Source organism: Asterias rubens, chromosome 17, assembly GCF_902459465.1.
Source record: "Asterias rubens chromosome 17, eAstRub1.3, whole genome shotgun sequence".
Lineage (NCBI taxonomy): Eukaryota > Metazoa > Echinodermata > Asteroidea > Forcipulatida > Asteriidae > Asterias > Asterias rubens.
The window spans coordinates 7,729,750-7,751,903 of record NC_047078.1 but is presented as its reverse complement, the minus strand read 5'-3'; the positions used below and the strand labels follow the sequence as shown (position 1 = coordinate 7,751,903).

General features: G+C 38.0%; 1 protein-coding gene across 1 annotated transcript in view; it reads right to left on the bottom strand.

The window, feature by feature from the left end:
* LOC117301758 (fibrillin-1-like) overlaps positions 1–20,855 on the bottom strand; it is a 111,843-nt gene extending 90,988 nt beyond the window's left edge. Inside the window, exons 1-3 of the mRNA XM_033785779.1 lie at positions 19,938–20,855; positions 10,343–10,428; positions 6,740–6,871 (exon numbers count right to left, since the gene is read on the bottom strand). Coding sequence (XP_033641670.1) covers positions 6,740–6,871; positions 10,343–10,428; positions 19,938–20,122 — 403 coding nt within the window. The 5' untranslated portion in view covers positions 20,123–20,855. The remainder of the gene's footprint in view (positions 1–6,739; positions 6,872–10,342; positions 10,429–19,937) is intronic.
* Between the last annotated feature and the right edge of the window lie 1,299 nt (positions 20,856–22,154).

Here is a 22,154-nt window from a genome sequence, read left to right as displayed (position 1 = left end):
AAGTTGACACTGTACTCAAAGTCACTGTCAACTGTATGGATTTGTTTCTCCAATGAAACTTGATTGATGTCTGTAGTGGTGAGTATGTGGTGTGGGCCTAATAAAATGTGGGAATCGAACCCACACTCTAATAAAGCTCTTGTTAAGCAGATACTGCCGAGCAAATTTCTCTGCTAAGCAAAAAATGAATAGGGCACCAGTCTCAACGAAATTTGTCTGTGCTTACACATGTTGTTAGTTGTTGTGCTTACAGGCTTTATGAAACTGAGCTCTGATGACTTCACCACAAGAACTGCTAAGCCACCAATTGGTTTTGAGATATTGCCAAAAGATATCTGGAGCGGTTATGTCCACACAGGAAGAATACTAGTCCTACCTGAGAAAAAATACTGCAGTATTTTCAGAGTCCATACCAAATACATATACAGACCCTGTTAAAGACACTGCAGTCGATTTCACAAAGAGTTAGGACTTGTCTTATCTCGAGTTAGGACGAGTAACTCGTCTTAATTCAGGATTAATCTTAAGGTCTGCATGCTATAGCGCAGGGTTTGGACTCGTTCTAAGTCCTAAGATTAGTCTTAAGTTAGGAAGAGTTTTGTGAAATCGACGGCTGGACACTACTGGTAATTGTCAAAGACCAGTCTTCTCACTTGGTGTATCTCAACATATGCATAAAATAACAAACCTGTGAAAATTTGAGCTCGATTGGTCATCGAAGTTGCGAGAAAATGATGCAAGAAATAACACCCTTGTTGGACGAATTTATGTGCTTTCAGATAGGAATAAAAGACTTCTAGCCAGAAGTCTTTTATTGTTTTAGTGAGAAATTACCTCTTTCTCAAAACTACATTACTTCAGAGGGAGTCGTTTCCCACAATGTTTTATACTATCAACAGCTATGCTCGTTACCAAGTCAGTTTTTAAGTTGTTTTGAGTAACTACCAAACGTACTTCCCTTTAAAACATGACACCAAGTGAGACTTCTTCTACATAAGAAAACACCATCGAGGAAGTGTCCCATCAACTTACCAGTAAATGAAAGGATTGGACTCCCCAGCCGCTACTTTTACTCGCATTGGGCGACCGCTAATTTCGAACCCTTTTACAATATGACACCAAGTAAGAATTACTCTACATGTGAGAAAACATCATCAGGGAATTGTCACATCAACTTCCTCTATACTTGTAGATTTATTGCAATACCAGAGGGACAGCCCAACATAGTTCCACCTCCAAACATAACTTGAATTTCCAGAGTGTCAAGAATGGTTTTGAGTCTAAGGAATTTCTTGACATGAGAAAGTGTCGGACATAACCTGCCGGATTTGTCAAATTCCTGGAGCTGATCTACTCTTGAATCAAACCCAATCCGGGCCCAATTTCATAGAGCTGCTAAGCACCAAAATTTGCTTAGCATTAAATTTCTACCGTAATAAAAACAGGATTACCAACCAATTCAAATTTCCATGTGATTTTCAGGATAAGCAAACGACAGCTGAATACCAGTAACAAATAGAAATTTGGTAGGTAATCCTCTTTTTATGAAGGAAGAAATTTCATGCTATGCAAATTTTCGTGCTTAGCAGCTCTATGAAATTGCCCCTGATATTCTCTTGAATCAAACCGAATCTGGCAGATGTCTAGAGTGGTGCATTCATCAATGATTCATGAAAGTCTCAACTTTCTCTACATCCATGCAATCCAACTTGGCAGGAAGAGAGCCAGCTCAAAAACAACAAATGTAAATCTCACAAAACTAGACCACTCAAGAAACATTCAAACCCTGTTCTACCCTAAATACTTCAAATTTCTTCCAATGACTTTTTCCGGTGCAGACCTGGAATTACAGAGAGATCACCGAGGCCATGGTCCCTAGTCTTGGCCCTGGTGCCCTTTCAAAAACTTCCCACTGTCTAAATGCAAAAGAGTGCAAAGCCACTCTTTGAAGAGCCATATGAGGAACATCTCTTTTTTGAGTGGTCTTCTTCTCTTTTAGATTTAAGTTTGCATCTTTTTTGAGTGATTTTTCACTCAGGAGTGAAACCCTTCTAAAAGAGTGAAATAACCACCACTTTTTTTAAAGAGCCATATGAGGGACAACTCAAATGTCAAAAGTGGTGTTTTTCACTCTATCACATTTAGAGAGCATAGAATTCAAGATTTTCAAATGGAAGTGTTTTGAAATGGCCTTGCCTTCCCTAGTCTCTATATCCTCAACATATGTAAAGCAGGCGATTACGATTTTAAGATTTTTAGCCTTGCTAACAAAAACATTTTTGCAAAAACAAAACTGTCTTGACAACATTCACACATTGCATTCCTACAAACATTAATACATTAAAATATTGTGTTTTCAATTCATGTTACCAAAACTAATCAAGCTGCTTCTCCTTCCTAAATCTTGGTGAGAAATCGTTGCCACTCTGAACAAAAGGCTCAATTTATTCCATCTTTCCAGGAGGACTGACTTCCCGTTTCGGCTAGACATGGCAAAGTGAACCCAGAACAACTCCAAGCCACACCGGAACAACGCTTCTGGCTTCAGAGTTCTACACCACAAATCACCTAGGAGACTGTGTAACTGGAATAAACATATCCCTAATGTTGGACAAAAGCGGGAGAGTAAAAATGATTGATTGATTGGTTAGAGTGGGGTTCTTGTTTCTGGTGACTGTTCTAACCTAACGTTAAAATTACTACTGTATCCGCCCCCGAAATAGTCATTGTTCTTTAAATGATCGTTGTTCTAATATGTTTAGTATGGTGTACATGTGTTTACAGTGTGGCTGTCCGAGTTTATTTTTAGTTTGACACCAAAGTGATGTTGAATGTGATCAAGTCTGTCAATAACTGTTTCCACAAATTGTTTTTCAAGTTTCTTTTTGTGTGTGACAGTGGCCCACTGGACCATTAATGGACAAAAGTTAACACCTGTAGACCAGTCAAAATTCACTCCATGTGGTCCAGCTGACTAGACTAGTTCAGTGTTGAAAAGCACTCCTATTTATGAACTAGTGAAGATGCTGACGGACACAAGTGAAATGACAAGCAGACTGGTCTTGCTGGCTAGAAGTAGTCACTGAAACAGTTCAGAGCAAACCCTGTACACCGTTGTACGGCCTTGAACTTCACTCTTAAGATGAGTTGTCAGTATCGCCATAGTGAGTTGTATTGTGACATATCACACTTTACTAAGCAACTGCGATTGATTTGCAGTTAAGATCAATCGTAGCTCTTTGTGTAATCGGCCCAAGAGCAAACCCTGTTCACAGTTGTACAGGCCTTGAACTTCGCTGTTGAAGGGGCACAGCAATGTTCCTCTGAAAAGGGGCACTTCTATAAGGAAAAAAGTAATATTGTATTGGAACTTTGCAAAAGGGCAGCACAGCAAAAGCACAGGGCAAATGCTGTGGGTGCCATGGGTCATTTCAAGGCCCGGACCTGGACTAGTGACATTACAAGCTGACTGGTCCTGCTGGGTAGTCAGTGAGAAAGTTAAGGGCAAACTCTGATGAAAGCATCTGTACTTTAACATGAAATAATGGACTAGTGAGAAGGCTGATGGACAAGTGAAATAAGAAGCTGGAATAACACGGAGGCCACTAAAGCCATGTCTTCTGTTGCCCCTGGTCTTGGCCTTGGTGCTCCTTCAAAAGTTTCCCATAGACTTTCAAATTTTGCAATAAAAGTACCCTTTGTAAAATTAAAATGGCCTTATTGCCCTCTCAAAGATGAGATTCCAAGTTCGAAGCTGACTGGGCCCTGTGACTAGTCCATTAAAAAAGGTTAAGGGCATACATCAGCCCTGTATGCTTTGCTTTTGAAAGGACAAGGGCACCAAGGCATTTTCTCCTTGGTAAAGGGCACCCAATCATGAAATCGATAATTTCTACTTGGGCATTTCAAGGGCACTGATGCATTTAGTTTTAGTTTTATTAGACTAACCACTGGCATAAAAATATAAATATACAAGACGATACATAAAGAAACAATGGATCAAAATAGTGCGTGACGAGGAGGAACAGGTGACCAGCACCTCTACAAAGCCATCCTGCCACAAAGAATGTCCCCTGAAACCCACCCCACATTTACCAGGGGCATGGAGGCAAGGACATGGAGGCAATCGCATCCATTGCCTCTGTGAAGTATCAGGGCTGCATACATGTACCATGAACAACATCCCTATTTTAATATGAACATTCTATGATATAAAGTATTAATATTATGAACGAAATGGACTAGTGAAAAGCTGATAACTACAAACTGGGCCCAGTGGATAGTCACAGAAAAAGAAGTTAGGGCCAAACCTGATAGTGATACATTTGTCCAACTCTTCCCTTTTACAAACCCAGGAAATAAACCAAACAAGTAATGTGAATTTATTCACAATTAACACTTCGAGTGCCTCGAGTTACATGTACATAGTGTTAATTTCATTAACTCTCTTATGAACTGGTACATGGCGGATGTCATCTGTGGTTTGTCTCTGATTGAGTTCACAGCTTGTCTGGAGTTGTTTTTCAAAACAGAAGGAAACTTAATTTGTTGCGTCACTCGTCGGAACAGTCTGGTTATTTCAATATTGCACTATATTTTTTACAATCTACAAAGCCTGCAGCCGATTTCGCGAAAGGCTAAGATTAATCCTATCTCCAGTTAGGACGAGTAACCCGTCCTAACTTAGGATGGGTTCAATGCGTCCTACACCTTTGGATATACGCAACTTAACTCGTCAAAGTCCTAAGATTAATCCTAAATTTGGAAGAGTTTGGTGAAATCGACGGCTGGGTTGGTAGAACAACAGTGCTGTCTTTCTGTCTCTCTACTACCCTAAGCTTTGTAGAGTTAAAGGCAAAGTATACTTGGGTTTCAGTAACCATTTTATTGTTTAATCCTACATTAAAGGCAATAAAACTAACCTGCACAAATTTCAATTAAAAAGGCGGCAGCTTTTTTTAGATATCGCCAAATATCTGATTAGATTAGATTTTATTTATTGTCCACGTTAAAAAACATAGAAACTTGACATCCACTGGCCAAATACAAGTATACACAATCAATAACAAAACTATATGAATTACAAAATAAGTTAAGTTAGAAATACAAAGCAACAAAATACAAAAGACCCGCACACTAAAAAAAATGCACCAGCCAAAACATCGCCAACCGATCACAATTAGGACATCAAGACAACAACAGGCTTGGGAAAAAAAAAACAGTCCTCCTGGAGTGATTATGTCAATGCAGGAAGAATAAGCCTTACCTTGAATACAGTCTGAGAATTGTTTCATGCAGAAACATCATTTAGATTGAAGAAAGTTTTTTGGCTCATTATTGTTTGGTTACCAAAGGTATAAACTTCATTTAAACAGGCCCCTTAGATAAATCAAAATCGTATAAGCATATTGCATTGTATTGTTTTGTATTGTATTGTATTGTATTGTATTGTATTGTATTGTATTGTATTGTATTGTATTGTATTGTATTGTATTGTATTGTATTGTATTGTATTGTATTGTATTGTATTGTATTGTATTGTATTGTATTGTATTGTATTGTATTGTATTGTATTGTATTGTATTGTATTGTATTGTATTGTATTGTATTGTATTGTATTGTATTGTATTTATTGTCCAAACCAACAGCAGACGAACTGCCAATTACATAAGTCCATGTAACCTCAACAACCAAACCGTCCTGTCACTCCATATGCCATGCATGTTTTGGAGTTAACTACAAACTTGACCAAACTAAGAGAGAGTTTTTTAGACGAGTCTATAGGGTGGTAAACCGAGACACTCAGCTGTAACCAGCAATGACCTTAGAGTCCAAACCCAGACATTTCACTACTAGACTGCTCAGAGCAAATTACACGATGGAACTTCTATCTATCTCTGTTTCGAACATCGAACACATCATATTCGGTCTATGCCACCTTTAATCACTCGAGCCACCTTGACTGTTTCCTCTCTGGACACTACCTGGACACTAGTGACCAATGACCGGTTGGTTATCGACCATTTAGGCAATACAATGGGGTCAGGACAGGAAGGGAAAGGTCAGTGCTCTTTTAGAATCAGGGCCTAATTTCATAAAGCTGATAGGCAGAAAATTCTGCTTAGCAAATTTCTTGGACAAGCCAGGATTGACCTGGGTACCAGTCGCAGCAATGGTAACTGTATGGAGTTCTGGTTGGTTACTTACTTTTGCTGAGCAAGCGTTCTTAAATGCTAAGCAAGTTTTTGTGCTTACACAGGCTTTTGGCCCTTGGCCCAATTTCATAAAGCTGTTCAGAGCTGCTTCAAGTTCTGGAAGACGAGCAGAGTGTACTGTTTGAAATGCGAGACCACACCGGCTCTTTTCAGAGCCAACACTCCCGGTCCCACAAAGAGTTTTACGCATGGTTTCAACCGCAAGTTGACTATTTCTATAGTTTCTTCCTATTCATTGCTAGTGCTACCCTACATGCCATCAGAGGCATATGTCTGTATGCTTTGTTTTCGAAAGGGCAAGGGCACCACGGCATTTTGTCCTTGGTAAAGAGCACCCTATGAGGAAATTGTGAATTTCTACTGTACATTTCAAGAGTACCAAGGCAACGACCAGGGGGCATGGAGGCAATCACCTCTTCCATGCCCCCCCCCCCCCCATTTAACCAGCAGTAGGTAAGCAAGTAAGAAATCAAAGAAACTTGTTTTGTTTTCTGGTGACCTACAAATTAGTATTTTATAAATACCTGGATAAGAACTGCTTGCATAGGCTGGTGCCATGCGCTGACACGAGGTCGTCCCGTATGGAGTCTGTTGACATCTGGTACATGTGTTCGGGGCACTACACGTGCCATCACCACATGAACCTCTACATACAGCTGTAAAGAATTAACAAGAATTATTAGGAACAAGTGTACGAAGGAAAAACACATAAACTGTTTCATGGTTATTTTATGCAAACTCTGGCTTAATTTTTCAAAAAATTATATTCATATGTTTTTACCAATGTCTATTATTAAATATCTTTAACAGTTGAGTCCATAAGCTATCTATCTAAACCTTTTTTCCCAGAATCATATATTTTTTATTCGGCAACCATTTCAATGAAAAAAGATGAAAAACGAGTCCCTATACTTATTCCTAGGATAGTTAAGGAGATGCCTCAACCAACCTAGGAGGAAAAACACAGAGTTACCATGTATTTTTTATTTCTAGGGTGGTTAAGGAAAATGCCTTAACCATCCTAGGATTAAAAAAACAAAGTTACCATGTTTATTTTATTCCTAGGATAGTTAAGGAAAATGCCTCAACTATCCTGGGATAAAAACAAAGTTACTATATATGTTTTATTCCTAGGATGGTTAAGGAAATGCCTCAACCATCCTAGGAGGAAAACACACTATTGCTATGTCTTTTTTTAATCCTATGATAGTAAAGGAAATTCCTCAACCCACCTCCTGAGCAGGGTCGCTTTGAGAACTCTACCCAGTTCAGCATCATGTTGAAATGTTGTAGTGTGAAAAGGTCAGACCAGATAACACAGTTCGGATCCGTGTCCAACACAGAGATTTTCTCTAGTGTGAAAAGACCTAAGCTTGATAGTATTCATAAGGCTGTAATCAGTTTTTTGACATTGAGGTTCCGATCTGTAATATGTAACATCTTTGTACTATTACACGATGTGGAAACATTATCTTTGACCCTACTTTAAAACAATCAGATACTTCCTCTTGGATGTCTGTTCTATCTTTCACGTTGTCTAATCAGTCTTCCCATAGTGTCATGAGTAATAACAACAGTTTAAGTAAAAGCGTCCGTTCTACAGGACGGACACCTGTTCTCATGTTAAGTCGCTCTCAAAAACAAAATTATTTGCACCACACATTGACTTTGTACTTGGTGTATGTACGAAGTGTTTGGTTAAGGAAGCAATTATTCAACTACTCTTGCTTTTTAGAATCAGGAACATCAGAAAAACTTTGTTGCTAGACCAAACGAGGAAACAACAATATTTTAGGGGGAATTGATTGAAACATCTAGCAGGTACTTGGAGTTTTAAGTAATAAATAATTTGGGGGGGGGGGCTAATCATCCTTACGCGCAGCTAAGAGCTGAATTGCGAAGGACGCGGCTACAATGTGTTCGAGAAGCTGGCATGCAAGGGCGCCTTTGGCTGCCAGCCACATCAACTCATTATTACCACGGAGCACAGCCAAAGATCGAAAGTGTTTGATTTTTTTTTCCCGAGGGAGGAAAACCGGATGGTCTGGAAAACCCTCGAGGCACAGCAGAGAACCAACGCACAACTCAACTCACATATGGCCCCGGCCGGGAATCGAACCAAGGTCACCTTGGTGAGAGGCGAGTGCTTTACGCACAAGCCAACCTTGCCACACTTGTGCTGTGCTTTAATTTTCTTGCCATGCACCAAAAAACTTATATTTGAGAGGATAGCGAAAACGCTAGATTATCCTACAGCACAAATTGCGCCAAATTTCACAATTTCATAGATCTGCTTATAGGCACAAAAAGTAACTAACTTACTAAATACAACAAAAGTATGCTTACAAGAATATAAAGTTACCAGCAGCCAATACTAATTCACATATGAATCTGTGACTGGTATCCTGGTTATTTTTGCTAAGCACAATTGTTTAAAGGAACGTTACAGAATTGGTAAGAAACAAAATCGTGAAGATCACAGATTTACATAAAACTTACACGGTCTAATGATGATGGTAGTAGAAAACATTCGTTGAAATATTTATGACTGAAATGTCATATTTGGTGAGAAATAAACAATCTCGTTTCACATTTGGAGTTTATCGCTCAGTGAGCGTTTTATTCATTTTTTATGTCTTCCATCGATGTCATGCAAAATGCGTAATCGGTTTTTCACTATTTTATCGTGAACCAGATGGCCGATCAATCTCAAACTTCTACAGGGTTTGTCAGTTTATGTATGGTGGATTTACATAAAGTGCTTACACTGCCAGCAACTGTTTTGTTAGCAAAACCAATTCTGTAATTATCCTTTAAATGCTATGTCAGATTTTTGGACGATTTGACCCAAACATTTTGATTCAAATTCAATAGGTATTTTGGTGGGGGTCGAGAAAGTTACAAGCTTTTGTTTGAGACATTGCTCGAAACAGTCCGCTAACTTTTAGTAGCGGTGAAATAAAGTGCTCAAAATTAGTTTTTGTCTGGATCCCAACAATATCACGTGAGCAATTCTTATGTGTTTTATAAGAAACGTTTTAAATTTTTGTCATCGTTCCTGACCATTAAAAGTAAAAGTTAAATTATTTTTTCGTTTGAGCGGGTGATACTTTTTGAAATACCATTCACTCAAAACAAATCTATTTTTTAATGTTTGGGGCCAAAAAACTGACATAGCATCTTAATTAAAGTAATAATTTCACTTAGAAGCTCTAAGAAATTGTGCCCTGGACTGTTGCTCCGATCAGCAAATTATTGTATTCAAGTGTTTCCAAAAAAACTCAGAGCAACCACTGAAATACAATAAGATATTTTGCTTGTCATTGAAGCTAAAATGTGAATGATTGTGTACCTTGAGTTTTAATCAATGAGTTCCATTAAAATTCAGCCCTCCTGCTGTGAGGATAATTTGGCAGTGTACCTTCTAGCAAAACAGTTTGAATTAAAGGCACTGTACACAGTTGGCTATTACTCAAAATATATATTCGCATAAAAACCTTACTTGGTAACAAGCAACGGAGAGCTCTTGACAAAATAAAACATTGTGAGAAACGAATCCCTCTGAAGTAACGTAGTTTTTGAGAAAGATGTAATTTCTCACTAAAATAATACAAGACTTCTAGCTAGAAGTCTTTTATTCTTATCTGAAAGCACACTATTTTGTACAACAAGGGGTGTTTTTCTTTCATCATTTTCTTGCAACTTCAACGACCAATTGAGCTCAAATTTTCACAGGTTTGTTTTTATGCATATGTTGGGATACACCAAGTGAGAATACTGGTCTTTGACAATTAGGCTACCAAACATGTCCAGTGCCTTTAACACGACAAACCAGGTGGATACTGATCTTGAACTCTGACCCTTTGTTAAACTGCCAATTTGAACCGTTTCTAGTAAATAAAGAAATAATTGTATAATTTTAGAACTATACACTTGATACTTCCAAATGGTTCCAATCAAAAATTCCCTTCTGGTTTAACTAGACTTTGATTTAATATGTCAAAGGCTACTTGGTTTTTTAAGTATCAGTAAATCATCCAAATTCGCTTCTGCTATCATAAAATGTCCAATTGCTAAAAAAGGCTCGGGTATTTAAATGTTATTATTGTGTTGCCATGGAAACTTACGAGTAAGACACAACCCACTTCCTGGGTTTGGTTTCCAGCCTGGACAGCAGATGTAGGAACCTTGCGAGCGACAAACATGTAGACCTCTGTAAAAGGACATAAAACAGAATAAAGATGTTTAAGATTTAACTTGAAAAATAAAATTAATCCTTCGCAATTTTGTATAACAAAATGTTTCATAATCATAGACCCTTTTCAGGGTCCAACTTCATAGCTCAACTTCAATGAGTTGCTAAGCACAGTAACATGATGCTTATCAGATTTGGGTTACCAGCTAAAATACCATGTAACATGTACTATTTGTGACCAGTCACAAATGGTACTCTGCACATTTCTACTAAGCAGAAAACTGTTTTAAAGCAATATTTTCTGCAATTGGGTCAAGGCCTCTGAAAAACTTACAGCACCCAAAGCAATTGTCGTGGTGCCCTGTGCTTTTACTGTGGTGCCCTAACCCTTTGCAAAGTTCCAATACAAATTTAAGTTTTACTCCTACGAGTGCCCCTTACCAGAGAAAAATTGTTGTGTCGCTTTCCAAGAATGAAATTCAAGGCCTGTTCCAACTACTGAGGGCTTTTGGACTGTGATAAGAAACCCTTTCAACACAGGCCATGCTCCTGGTCATAACCTTCTTAAAGACTTTGTACACTATTGGTAATTGTCAAAGACTAGTCTTCACAGTTGGTGTATCTCAACATATGCATAAAGTAACAAACCTGTGAAAGTTTGAGCTCAACCGGCCGTCGAAGTTGCGAGATATTAATGAAAGAAAAAACACCATGGTCACACGAAGTTGTGTGCTTTCAGATGCTTGATTTCGAGACCTCAAATTCTAAATCTGAGGTCTCGAAATCAAATTCGTGGAAAATTGCTTCTTTCTCAAAAACTACGTCACTTCAGAGGGAGCTGTTTCTCACAATGTTTTATACCATCAACCTCTCCCCATTACTTCTAATCAAGAAAGGTTTTAAGAGTTTTTAAAAGTTTTTTGAGTAATTACCAATAGTGTCACCTGCCTTTAAGTGCACCATGTACATAAAATCAGTAGGATTTGAAACTTTGAATTTTGAAAATACGGAAGTAAGGTTTGCGATAAAACCATGTAATGATAATCTCTAATTGAGTTGGGGGTGGTTCTTAAAAGAACCGTTGGTTTCAACTCAACGTTTTGATCAGTATGTTTTCAACTCGACATTTCGATGTTCTGATCGTCTTCTCCAGAACATGTTAGCCTACATAATACATGAAGATACATTTTATGAAAGTATAGTTACATTTTCCTCACTTAAAGGGAAGGTACACGTTTGGTAATTACTCAAAACAAATATTAACTTAAAAACTGACTTGGTAACGCGCATTGGAGAGCTGTTGGTAGTTTAAAACATTGTGAGAAATGGCTCCCTCTGAAGTAGCATAGATTTTGAGAAAGAGGTAATTTCTCACTAAAATAATAAAAGACTTCTAGCTAGAAGTCTTTTATCAACGAGGGTGTTCTTACTCTCATCATTTTCTCGCAACTGCGACGACCAACTTAGCTCAAACTTTCACAGGCTTCTTATTTTATGCTTGTGTTGGGATACACCAAGCGAGAAGACTGGTCTTTGACAATTACCAATAGTGTACCTTCCCTTTAAGCCTGGTGCATAATAAGGAAAATCTCCCTTGCCCTTCTTTAAGGCTTCTTGCAAAAAAAAGAGTACAAGCGCTTTAGTAACTGTATAGATTGCGAAAGGAGTTGAGGGTCATGTTGGGGTAGATCCAGGGACTCGAAACACAAACCAGTCTATTGTTAAAACCATGGTTGGGTAACCCATGGAGGAAGGGATAACCCCAACCCCTAATCCTACCCTCGCGGCAAATTCCGTTCAATTAATCAATCTTTTGTTCCCTCTCATCTGAGATTATCTGGGTTTATAGGAGTTACTCGGATGGCTCAGTGGTCTTTCCCTGGCTCATCCCATGTAGGAAGAAATTATTTGAACAATGGGAGGAAGGATGTCTGACTGCTGTAAATCAAGGATTAGCTTCCTTTGGAGAGGGGAAGGGGGGTGGGGGGCATGCCTGAGTCTTCACGGAGGCAATGAAGGCGTTTGCCTCCATGCCCCCTAGTCATTGCCTTGGTGCCCTTGAATTGCTCAAGTAGAAATTTATAATTTCCTAATACTTAATAGGGTGCCCTTCACCCAGGCGAAAATGCCTTAATGCCCTTGCCCTTTCAAAGACGAATCAAACAGGCCTGAACATTGGTTCAGAACTCTGCTGCCAGACTCATCCCCTGTACACCATCCTGGCATCACATGACACCATACCAAGATCACATAAAATAGTAAACTTGCGAGTCGCAAGTTTACTATTTTATGTCGCAAGTTTACTATTTTATGTGATCTGGGTATTGGTGTTATGTGATGCCAGGATGGTGTGGTGATGCACAGGTGATGAGTCTGGCAGCAGAGTTCTGAACCAATGTTGACTCCCTTTCTCCTCTCCACAGGAACCTAATCCTTGATTTACAGCAGTCACAAATCCTTCCTCCCAGTGGGTACTTGTAACCATGTGGGAGTGTTGGCTCTGAAAAGAGCTGGTGTGGTCTATACACAATGGTACCCAATCCCAAGAGTTGGAGTGATCCAGGGGTACACTTGTTTATTCTCTTGTGAGGGTGAAATTTTTGAATGAACAGTTTCTTACAATCTACAAGACCAGTGATGATTGGATAAGAACTCCCATCACTCCTCACAAGTTCAGTTGCTTTTGCTGTGGTGCCCTGTGTTTTAGCTGTGGTGCCCTGTGCAAGGTACTAGAAGTGCCCCAAGCAATCAATTATTTTTCACAAGCGTGTGCACAGAGCAGTCACTTTTTCGGTTTGCCAGTCAGTGAGTGTTTCCCTACTAGGGATTAGTGACGAGACGTTTTGATACGGCGCGCTGCCCATGGTAGCGAGACTGTCAGTTTTATAACATTAATTAATTTAAATAAAAAATAAAAACAAGATGGAAGCACCATTCTAAATATATATTGGTCTGGTACCCTTTTCCAATACATAGGTAAGCCATAATAATAATAATGATAATAACAAATTCTTATAGGGCATGTCACAATAACCGTCTCAATGCGCTTTACATGAGAACCCTGGTCATTGGGCCAATAACAATCCTTAAATCTTGTTCAGCTCCCTGGGGAGTAAACAGCCTGTGCTGCAAGCTAATCATTCACATAAACCATCTCTGCCCGCACAGGTGCCCATAGAGAAAGGATGGGTGAACTGACTGCTTGAAACTCGACCACTGTCATCAGAAATAAACATGTGTACTTAAGTTGTATTTGGATTTTTTTCATTTCGGAACTTAAATGGAATTTAAAAAGCAATCTGATATCAATCATCTCAGAGTGAGGTGACAGGATGCTATGTCGGAAATTATATCATGATGAGTGATATTAACTTCTGCTATCATAATCATGGAGAGAAAAAAATACATTTCCATTACACAGGCTGGATGTGATAGGCAGTTGAAAAAAACTATTATGAGCGCAAGGCGTGAAAGCCTATGAGTGTAAAGCGTCAAAGCTTGCGAACACACAAAGTCGAAGCCTGCTTACATACAAGGCCAAATAAAAAAATACCAGTTAATCGTCCCCTCCTGCATCATTTTTTGGGGCAGCATCCTTTTTTAAACTATTTTTTATTTTCCTATTTTCATAACGCAATATTAGTGAATGCCTACCAGCAAATCTTTTTAGTGTAATCCGACCCTGTTAATAGTAATAACACAGCTCCTCATGCAACAAATAGGTACAAAATAAATTTGCAATAGGTTCCAACTGAAGAATTTGTGGCCTGTTTGGTTTGAAATACTAAGCGGCCATCTTGAAAAGAAAAAAATAGACAATCCGCCTCTTTTTTTTTTAAAATCCAGACGATCAACTGGTATTTTTTTTTTTTTTAGCCTATTAATATCTTTGGTTTTGAAAGCCCTACTCTGCAATCTTAGGTGTTCCATGGTTTTATCTACATTCTATTATGATTTGAAGTTATGTAAAATAATTATATTGGGTCCCTTTAGGGTTTAAAAAAAAACCGGTGAAAAACAGAGAAATCACATCCTTGAATATACAATTTAAAAAAATTCACGCTGACTTCAGAAAAATCTGGTAAAACATTTCATATTAGTAATAGTATTCTATTTTTTACAAATTTGTTCAGACAATTTTTAGTAGAAAGTTTGAAATGTCCTCCCTTGTGTGTTCCATTTGTCTACTTTGTTGAGGTTTGGACACCCACTATGAAGCTATAGGCCTGTAATAACATCAACAATGTTAATACTAGACCCATATGTTCCTGATGTAGGGGTCAGGCGTGTCACCCTCCAAGGTATGCTGTCACCCAGTCTACACCCAGCTGCCACCAAGTAACATCTCTGACTATACTACAAGTATTATATCAGGTTGGATATATTGTACATAATATACTAAATTGGTAATTACTCAAAACAATTCTTAGCATGCAAACTTACTTGGTAACAAGCAATGGAGAGCTGGTGATAGCATAAAACATTGAGAGAAATGGCTCCCTCCGAAGTAACATAGTTTTTTGTAAAGAGGTAATTTCTCACTCACATAATAAAAGACTTCAGCTACAAAACAAGTCAAAATGTACAAAATAATATAACAAAAGCACAGAAATTCAGAAAACTAGAAGTCTGTCTCTTCAGCCAACAGTTTTTAAAACATTCAGTTTCTTCATACAATGTAAGCGTTATGTTCCAGAAATTATTTTTATAAAAGGACTTCATTCTTGAATCTAGGTATAATATTAAATAACAATATGAAATTTAATACATTGCTCTTTGAGACTTGTGGAGACAAAACAAAAAAGTGTACATATGTACACGGCTTGGATTCGAACCAATTATGACTTGCTAAGCTCTACACAAATGGGAACAAAAATCATCTAATTTGAAAGTTGATTTTTTTTTTTGGGGGGGGGGGTGCTCTTGCACTTAAAATAACAAGTTGCGTTTGGTAATGATTACACAATTAGAAGAAAGACTGCTTTGTTTTTTAAATGTGTAGATAAAGTGTCAGATAACATTCCACTAGTACAATAAGTGATTACAATACATGTAATAATAATAACGGACACTTGTAACGCGCTATATCTGGTAACTTGACACTCCTGGCGCAGGTTATGAGAAAAGGATGTTGAACTACAGTTACAGAGTTGGCAAATATCAATATGATTTTTTTCCCAATAAGAACAGTAATGTAGTTGTCAAGTTTGAGTCTCACATCTGCTAAGGTGGTTAATGGGGGAAGTTTCCCTTGTGACGTGGCCCAATTCATTCCTACAAAATACCACCTGCTATCAAATTAATAACAAACTGTATTTATACCTGGGCTACTCTAGTGTGTCTAACGAGAACACAACCAGACACAACTGTGATTGTTATTAAAGTATCATTTTCAAGCAACATTGTACTTGTTTTCTAGTAAATTAACGACTGATTTGCCAGTTCCCTTGATGGGAAGATCATCTAAACAAACAAACAAGTTGTCCTGTTGCAGGCCTTGACTTAACCCCTGGCACCCACAGCGATTGCCGTGGTGCCCTGTGCTTTTGCTGTGGTGCCCTTTGCAAAGTTCCAATACAAATTTACATTACATCATCATAGAGTACCCGTCATAGAGTACCTGTAACCCGTTCACGCAAAACCAAAACGAATTTCACTGTTCAAATATTTGTTTTTTACAAGTGACAATTAAACATTATTCTATTCTATTCTAAGAGAAGAGAAGAAATCTAGTGCCCCTTCAAGAAAGAAGTTCAAGGCCTGCCTTAAAATAATTTGGTGAACTCTAAAACAAAGATTAGAAAGTACAATTGGAGATATAAAGGAAATGAACCAAAGATTGGGTGGGAAAGGAAGTGATTGTGAAGGCTTCAATATCAAAGTGTTTCATCACAAACCACAATGAAAAAATTCAGAACTAGATTAGTTCTGGTTTTATATCACCATGTCGGATTAATAAGACCATAATGTCCAGACCTCTAATAACTTGGAATCAAGTCTTTAATAAAGTGTATTCAGATGATTGTTTATTATGCATGCCATGTTACTTATACCTTACCAAGGGTCGCCTAAGGAGATAAAAAATTAAGGATAGTCCAAAGTGAATTACTCAAGATAAGACAATTAGTCTCAACTCTTTGTGAAATAAACCGACCCCAGGCCTTGAATTTCGTTCTTGAAGGGGCACAGCAATTTTCTTTTAGTAAGTGGCACTGCTTCTATGTGGAAAATGTAAATTTGTATTGGAACTTTAAAAAGGGCACCACAGCAACAGCACAGTGCACCACGGCAATTGCCGTAGGTGCCATGAGTTAATTTGAGGCCTGAACATGCAGGCTAGCTCATGGACTTGGGGCTTGGTAAACCAAGCTGTGTTTCATGGCTAGTGCATCAAGCGAACGACTGTGTGTACAATCACTTGACTTTCCTCTGACACTGTTACCGGGGTCCAATTTCACAAAGCTGCTTTACAACTTACAAGGCAAAAAAAAAGCGGTTGACAATTTTCTTTGCTTTTTTTAAGTAAAAATTGAGTGGGACACCTCACCAGTCACAACAAAGTAAACTTTAAATGTAATTTGTCTGGTAACCCTTCAATGTAAGCAAAATTTTGCTGTGCTTAGCAAGTTTTTGTGCTTACAGGCTTTAGGAAATTGGGCCCAGACCAATATCCTGTGTGGATATCATCAGGAAACTCCAAAAAAATTTACTTCCTGATACTTCACCGATAATTAAAATATCACATTCCTTGTCTGTCAATCCAGGGAGTTTCCATTCCTTGTCTGTCAATCCAGGGAGTTTCCATTCACTAATACCAAACAATTATTGGCACAGCAGCCATTTTGTTACTTTCCAAAATTCAAATTCACAAAAATGGTCTAATGGTAAGACTGCATCTATGGTTGTGGGTTCAAACCCTACCAAGCTGACCAATGATTTCACGTATATTTGTGGTCTAGTTACTGTGAACCAGATTTTATTGATTTGTAGGTGCAATCAATAGAGAGGCCTACAGCCTAGATAAACCAATGTTTGTAGATAGAGATTTGCTGTTGCCAGCTTGGCGTTAATATCCCCCTGTGTAAGTTTTCCAAGTTCCCTTAACAGGAAGATCATCTAAACAAACAAACAAGCCAACTGTTAAACGATCTGGTTAATTGTCACTTTGCACAATTTACTGGAGTGGTACAGCTACAATAATATCAAAGTTTAAAACTAGCAAATTTAGAATTAACACTAAGTTTGTCAATAATTTGTTTTAACAATGTACTATTCATGTAGTACACGATAATTTTGTAGATTGACAAAATGATGTCTTCCAACAAAAAGAACAAGGACCTGGGGTGGATTTCACAAAGAGTTAAAAATAGTCTTATCTCGAGTTAGGACGAGTTACTCATCCTAACCTAGGTCTAGCCTTAAGTTTTTATTATCTTTTAGGACAAGTCCCAAGTTAGGACTAGTCCTAAATTCTTTGTAAAATCGACTCCTGGGGCCGATTTCACAAAGCAAAAAAAAACTCATCGCCAGACAAATTTTCAGTATTACCATAGTGATTGTATTGTAAAATCACGTTTTACTTAGCAACTACGATTGATTTGCAGTTACAATCAATCATATGAAATTGGTCCATGCTCTAGGCTTCAACCCGCACATCAGTAATCTTCAAAAAGTTCCCACCAATAAAAAGATTGATCAAACATTTGTTTTTTTATTCCTTCCTGCAGACCTTGAATAAAAAACAATATAATAGCCTGAATATTCGTGCTAAGCTCATCCTAGCCATATCCTCTCATATCGGATAAGTCTGTCTGACATTGCAACAGATGGGATCTGACCTTTTTGTCTGTCTCTGTCCTATATTGTCTGGGACCATTCCTAAGGAAGTCCAAACCCAAAGTTTTGACAGTTTAATTTGGTCAACCTCAAGGACAGTGGGTAGAGGTTGGTTTGGGTCCAAGGTGTTTTTGTAACTTTGTGGTTTACCATCAGGAACTGATATTCAATTGTCCATAAAAACCAAAGTCAATATATCCAAGAAATTGGTTTTATTGCTTTGTTGATTAAAAAAAGGTAGGACCTGCGTCCCTCAGATCATGCAGCTTTGCATGGTCATGATGTAAAATGTGTACACAATGTAGTTTCTATCGACATTGGAAATAAGGACCCCATTGTTAGCTTTGGTTTGTTGATAAAGTGGTTTTGTTACAAACCTGTTTTAGACCCTATGTTTATAAATAAAGGTAACTTTTTATGGTCCTTAAACATTGTTGAAAAGCTGAGTAAAAAAAAAAATAACACAAATTTATGACATTTTAACAAATTATGTATTAAATTATGTAGGCCTTTTTATCAGCTAGGAAAAACTTTCCATCAATAAGCTACACAGACATGCCTTGAACTTCACTCTTGACGGGGCACATTCATTTTCCTCTGGTGGGGGGGGGGGGGGGGGTACTTCTAGTGGAAAATTTCAACTTGTATTGGAATTTTGCAAAGGGCACCATAGCAATAGCACAGGGCACCCCGGCAATTGCTGTGGGTGCTGTGGCTTATTTGGAGGCCTGTACATGTCGGAACAAAAATAAGATTCTTGCTCTGGACAAATTTTATGCTTGATCAAACTTGTAAGAAGCTAAAGTTAGCCTTTAGTGACTGGTCTTTCTTGTGGTACACAATTCATGGTACAGCAATAAGCTGGGTATAGTTCTGTTTTTATTGTTGAGGACAGATTTACGGCTTCCCCATCAAACAACTGTGTGTGTTTTTTTGTCAGCAACTCGGCAAGATAGGAAATAGCCTATTGTTATTGAAGATAGTGGTTTTGTAGTAAATCCTTATTCAACCTACATTACACAATCTTCGCTTAGTACTGGAAGCATTCAGAAGGCTCTGATATTACACAGCAGCTATGCATGGATTCTTCCACAACACACACAAAAAACATTCAAGCAGTAGCCTACATCTGCATCCCACCGTGACCATGCCCATGGAGAAAGCCCTCCATGATCCAACCTCCCTTATGATCAAAACTTGTCAAATTTTAGGTAAACAGTGACAGTCAGATTTTTTCATAGCAACTTTTCAATTTTCTCACTGTTTTTCTCAACTTAAAAAAAATGCATTCTCAAGAGGAGCTAAGAAAATACAAAAACAAAAACAATTTAAAAGGCTTTTATGAGAGATACCCCAAAAAATTACTTCATTTTTAAAACATGTGTTACATTAATTTACATTTATCAAAAATAAAAGTATAATTAATTTTATGGGTTTTGTTTCTTTACACTGAAATGAGCTAGACACTTTAATAGCACTGCACTGTACTTTCCTCGTAGAACTACTGCCATAAAGTTTATGATAAACCAACAAACGTACAAGTTATACAACAAGTTCAAGGCCTCCATTGAAAAAGAAAATTAGTTGTTTACTTTGCCACTAGTAGTGACTTATGACTTACTCCACTCTCGTTTATTTATTTATTTTACTCTCAACTCAATAAAGCAAACTCATTGTGTGTTTTTACTCACCGAATGTTCGTCTGCACCATTCGTCTGACTCTAGTTCCAGAACTCTCTCCCTCCGTCCCATCTCCAGAAATTGTTCCAGCAAACACAAGAGTACATAACAGGAACTTAATCACCGTGTAAGAATTCAAACAACAGGGTACAACCCGCCGTGAAAGTTGGGGTCCAGCGACCCTAAAGTCAGCCATGCTGGTTCGGTAGTCACCCCCGAGCCTGCACGCTGAAAAGAACAAACTTTCCACTGACAACTTCAGAACTTTAAGTACATTTCCAGGGCTTCTTACATACAAAATCCCACAGAATTCCTCTGCGTATGTAGTAACAGCTATCCTTAGTTGTCCAGTCACTTTTAGAATCCGTAAAAAGAGGAATTTCCAGTGAAATTCGGGTCCAAATCCCAGTAAGTTGGGATGTGATCCGAGCACGTTGAAAAACACTCGTTGAATGATCCAAGATTTACACACAAAACCCTATTCAATTGGATCGTGTGCGTTGCGTGCGCGAGCACGAAATAGCAGTAAGTCAGTGGCTATTTCCTGTTTCACCACTTCAATTATTGTGGTTTCCCCAAATCCCTAAGCTATAAAAGATCCGGTTTTCAGTTCACCCCAGCAATGACAGTTTTCATTTTGTAGCTTAACTCTCTACAGGTGTGCCAAAAACAAAACCTTCAAGTCAAAGCAGGGGTTCTTTTCTTATTTAGGGTTTTTCTCTACGGGAAATAAGTCATTAGGCCTAACTTGTACAAATTTCCCTTGAAACTTAAAAAATGACCTCGTACATGTAGCATTGGTGGGTCACGTTTGGGAACCCTGTTTTATTTTATTGGTTCCAGCTGCTACTTGTACTTGGACGATTTGCATAACTTTTATCAAAGCTGTCGGTATTTGAAATCTGTCAGATGTTGCACGGCAGTGACCCTCCTAGGTAGCCCCACTCTCATAGAACCCGCCAAACGGCCACGCCCCAAAGGAAACTGGCCGGGAGAAAACGCGTAACCATGCCCCACCCAAATCCCCCGTATTAAAAAATGTTTATGTTATTTCGAAGGGAAATACAAAATTTCATGTAAATCGTTTAGACCGTCTAAACGATTTAAAAACGGTGTATTTTGTCGCATTGGTTTCCTAAACGGGCTAATTCCCTCATTGATCATAAAACAAATTATTATCATACGAAGGGGTCACCCTCCAACACATCGTAATAAGAAGTTGTAACCTTTTGATGATTAAAATCATCAAAAGGTTACAATTTGTTTTACAATTGATGTCTTTCTAATTCACTATCACATAAGTTAAAAACATAAGTTGTTTAAATTAATTTATGGGTTTGTAATTCAGTATGGGGAAATTTTAGTGAGAAATTTAACGAAGATATAGAGGATGCGGGTTAATACTAAACTTGGCATGTGTACATTTTACGAATTTGACAAATAATATTTTACTTTTAGTCGCTTTTCTTGTATATAGATTACTATTCATTGTTTCCATAATCTAGTCCAGTGTTTAGTTAAAAAGGGTGAAACAGTTAAACCTCTTTACTTTTAAATTATGCGCCTGTTTATTTTGACTTCTGTTGCTGCAACAATACTCACCCATTACAGTAGCCACCTCAAATCCAACTTGTCTTTAGGGGCCTGTTTTTAGAAGTCCGTGTGAAACCAATCTGTCACCAGCGTCTACTACTGACCATCCGCTAATGTCATGTATATGACAGCAAATATCCGAAAGGAAATTTAGTTTTTTAACTGTTTGTTTACAACCGGAATAATTCTGTGGAGCGTGTAAATCTCAATTTATTGTTGGCTTCTTACCAAAAATTGTCTGACTTGATCTCCCCAAACTTGCAGAATAACAAAGCAAACAAACCATCAAACAAACAAAGCGCTGAGGCATGTTTGTCACACTGTAATTCATTTTCCCTGCGTCCCTCAACGTTATAAATTGAATGTGGGAAAAACATAGGAATCACTATTTGTTGGTGTCAAATCGGAATAAACAGAGCACCTGACACAAAAGTGTTCCAACGATTTTATAGGTTATGTCTTTTGAAAAAGTGGGGAAAAAAGACGACCCCCAACAAAGCATGCCGTCGAAGTTTTACTAGAAACAGTTAGTAATGTTCGATTTGATGTTCAAGTCTATATTTATGTTCTTCTTGACTTGAAAACAATGTTTATGATTTATTTTCTATCAAAACATTACATTATTAATTAATTAT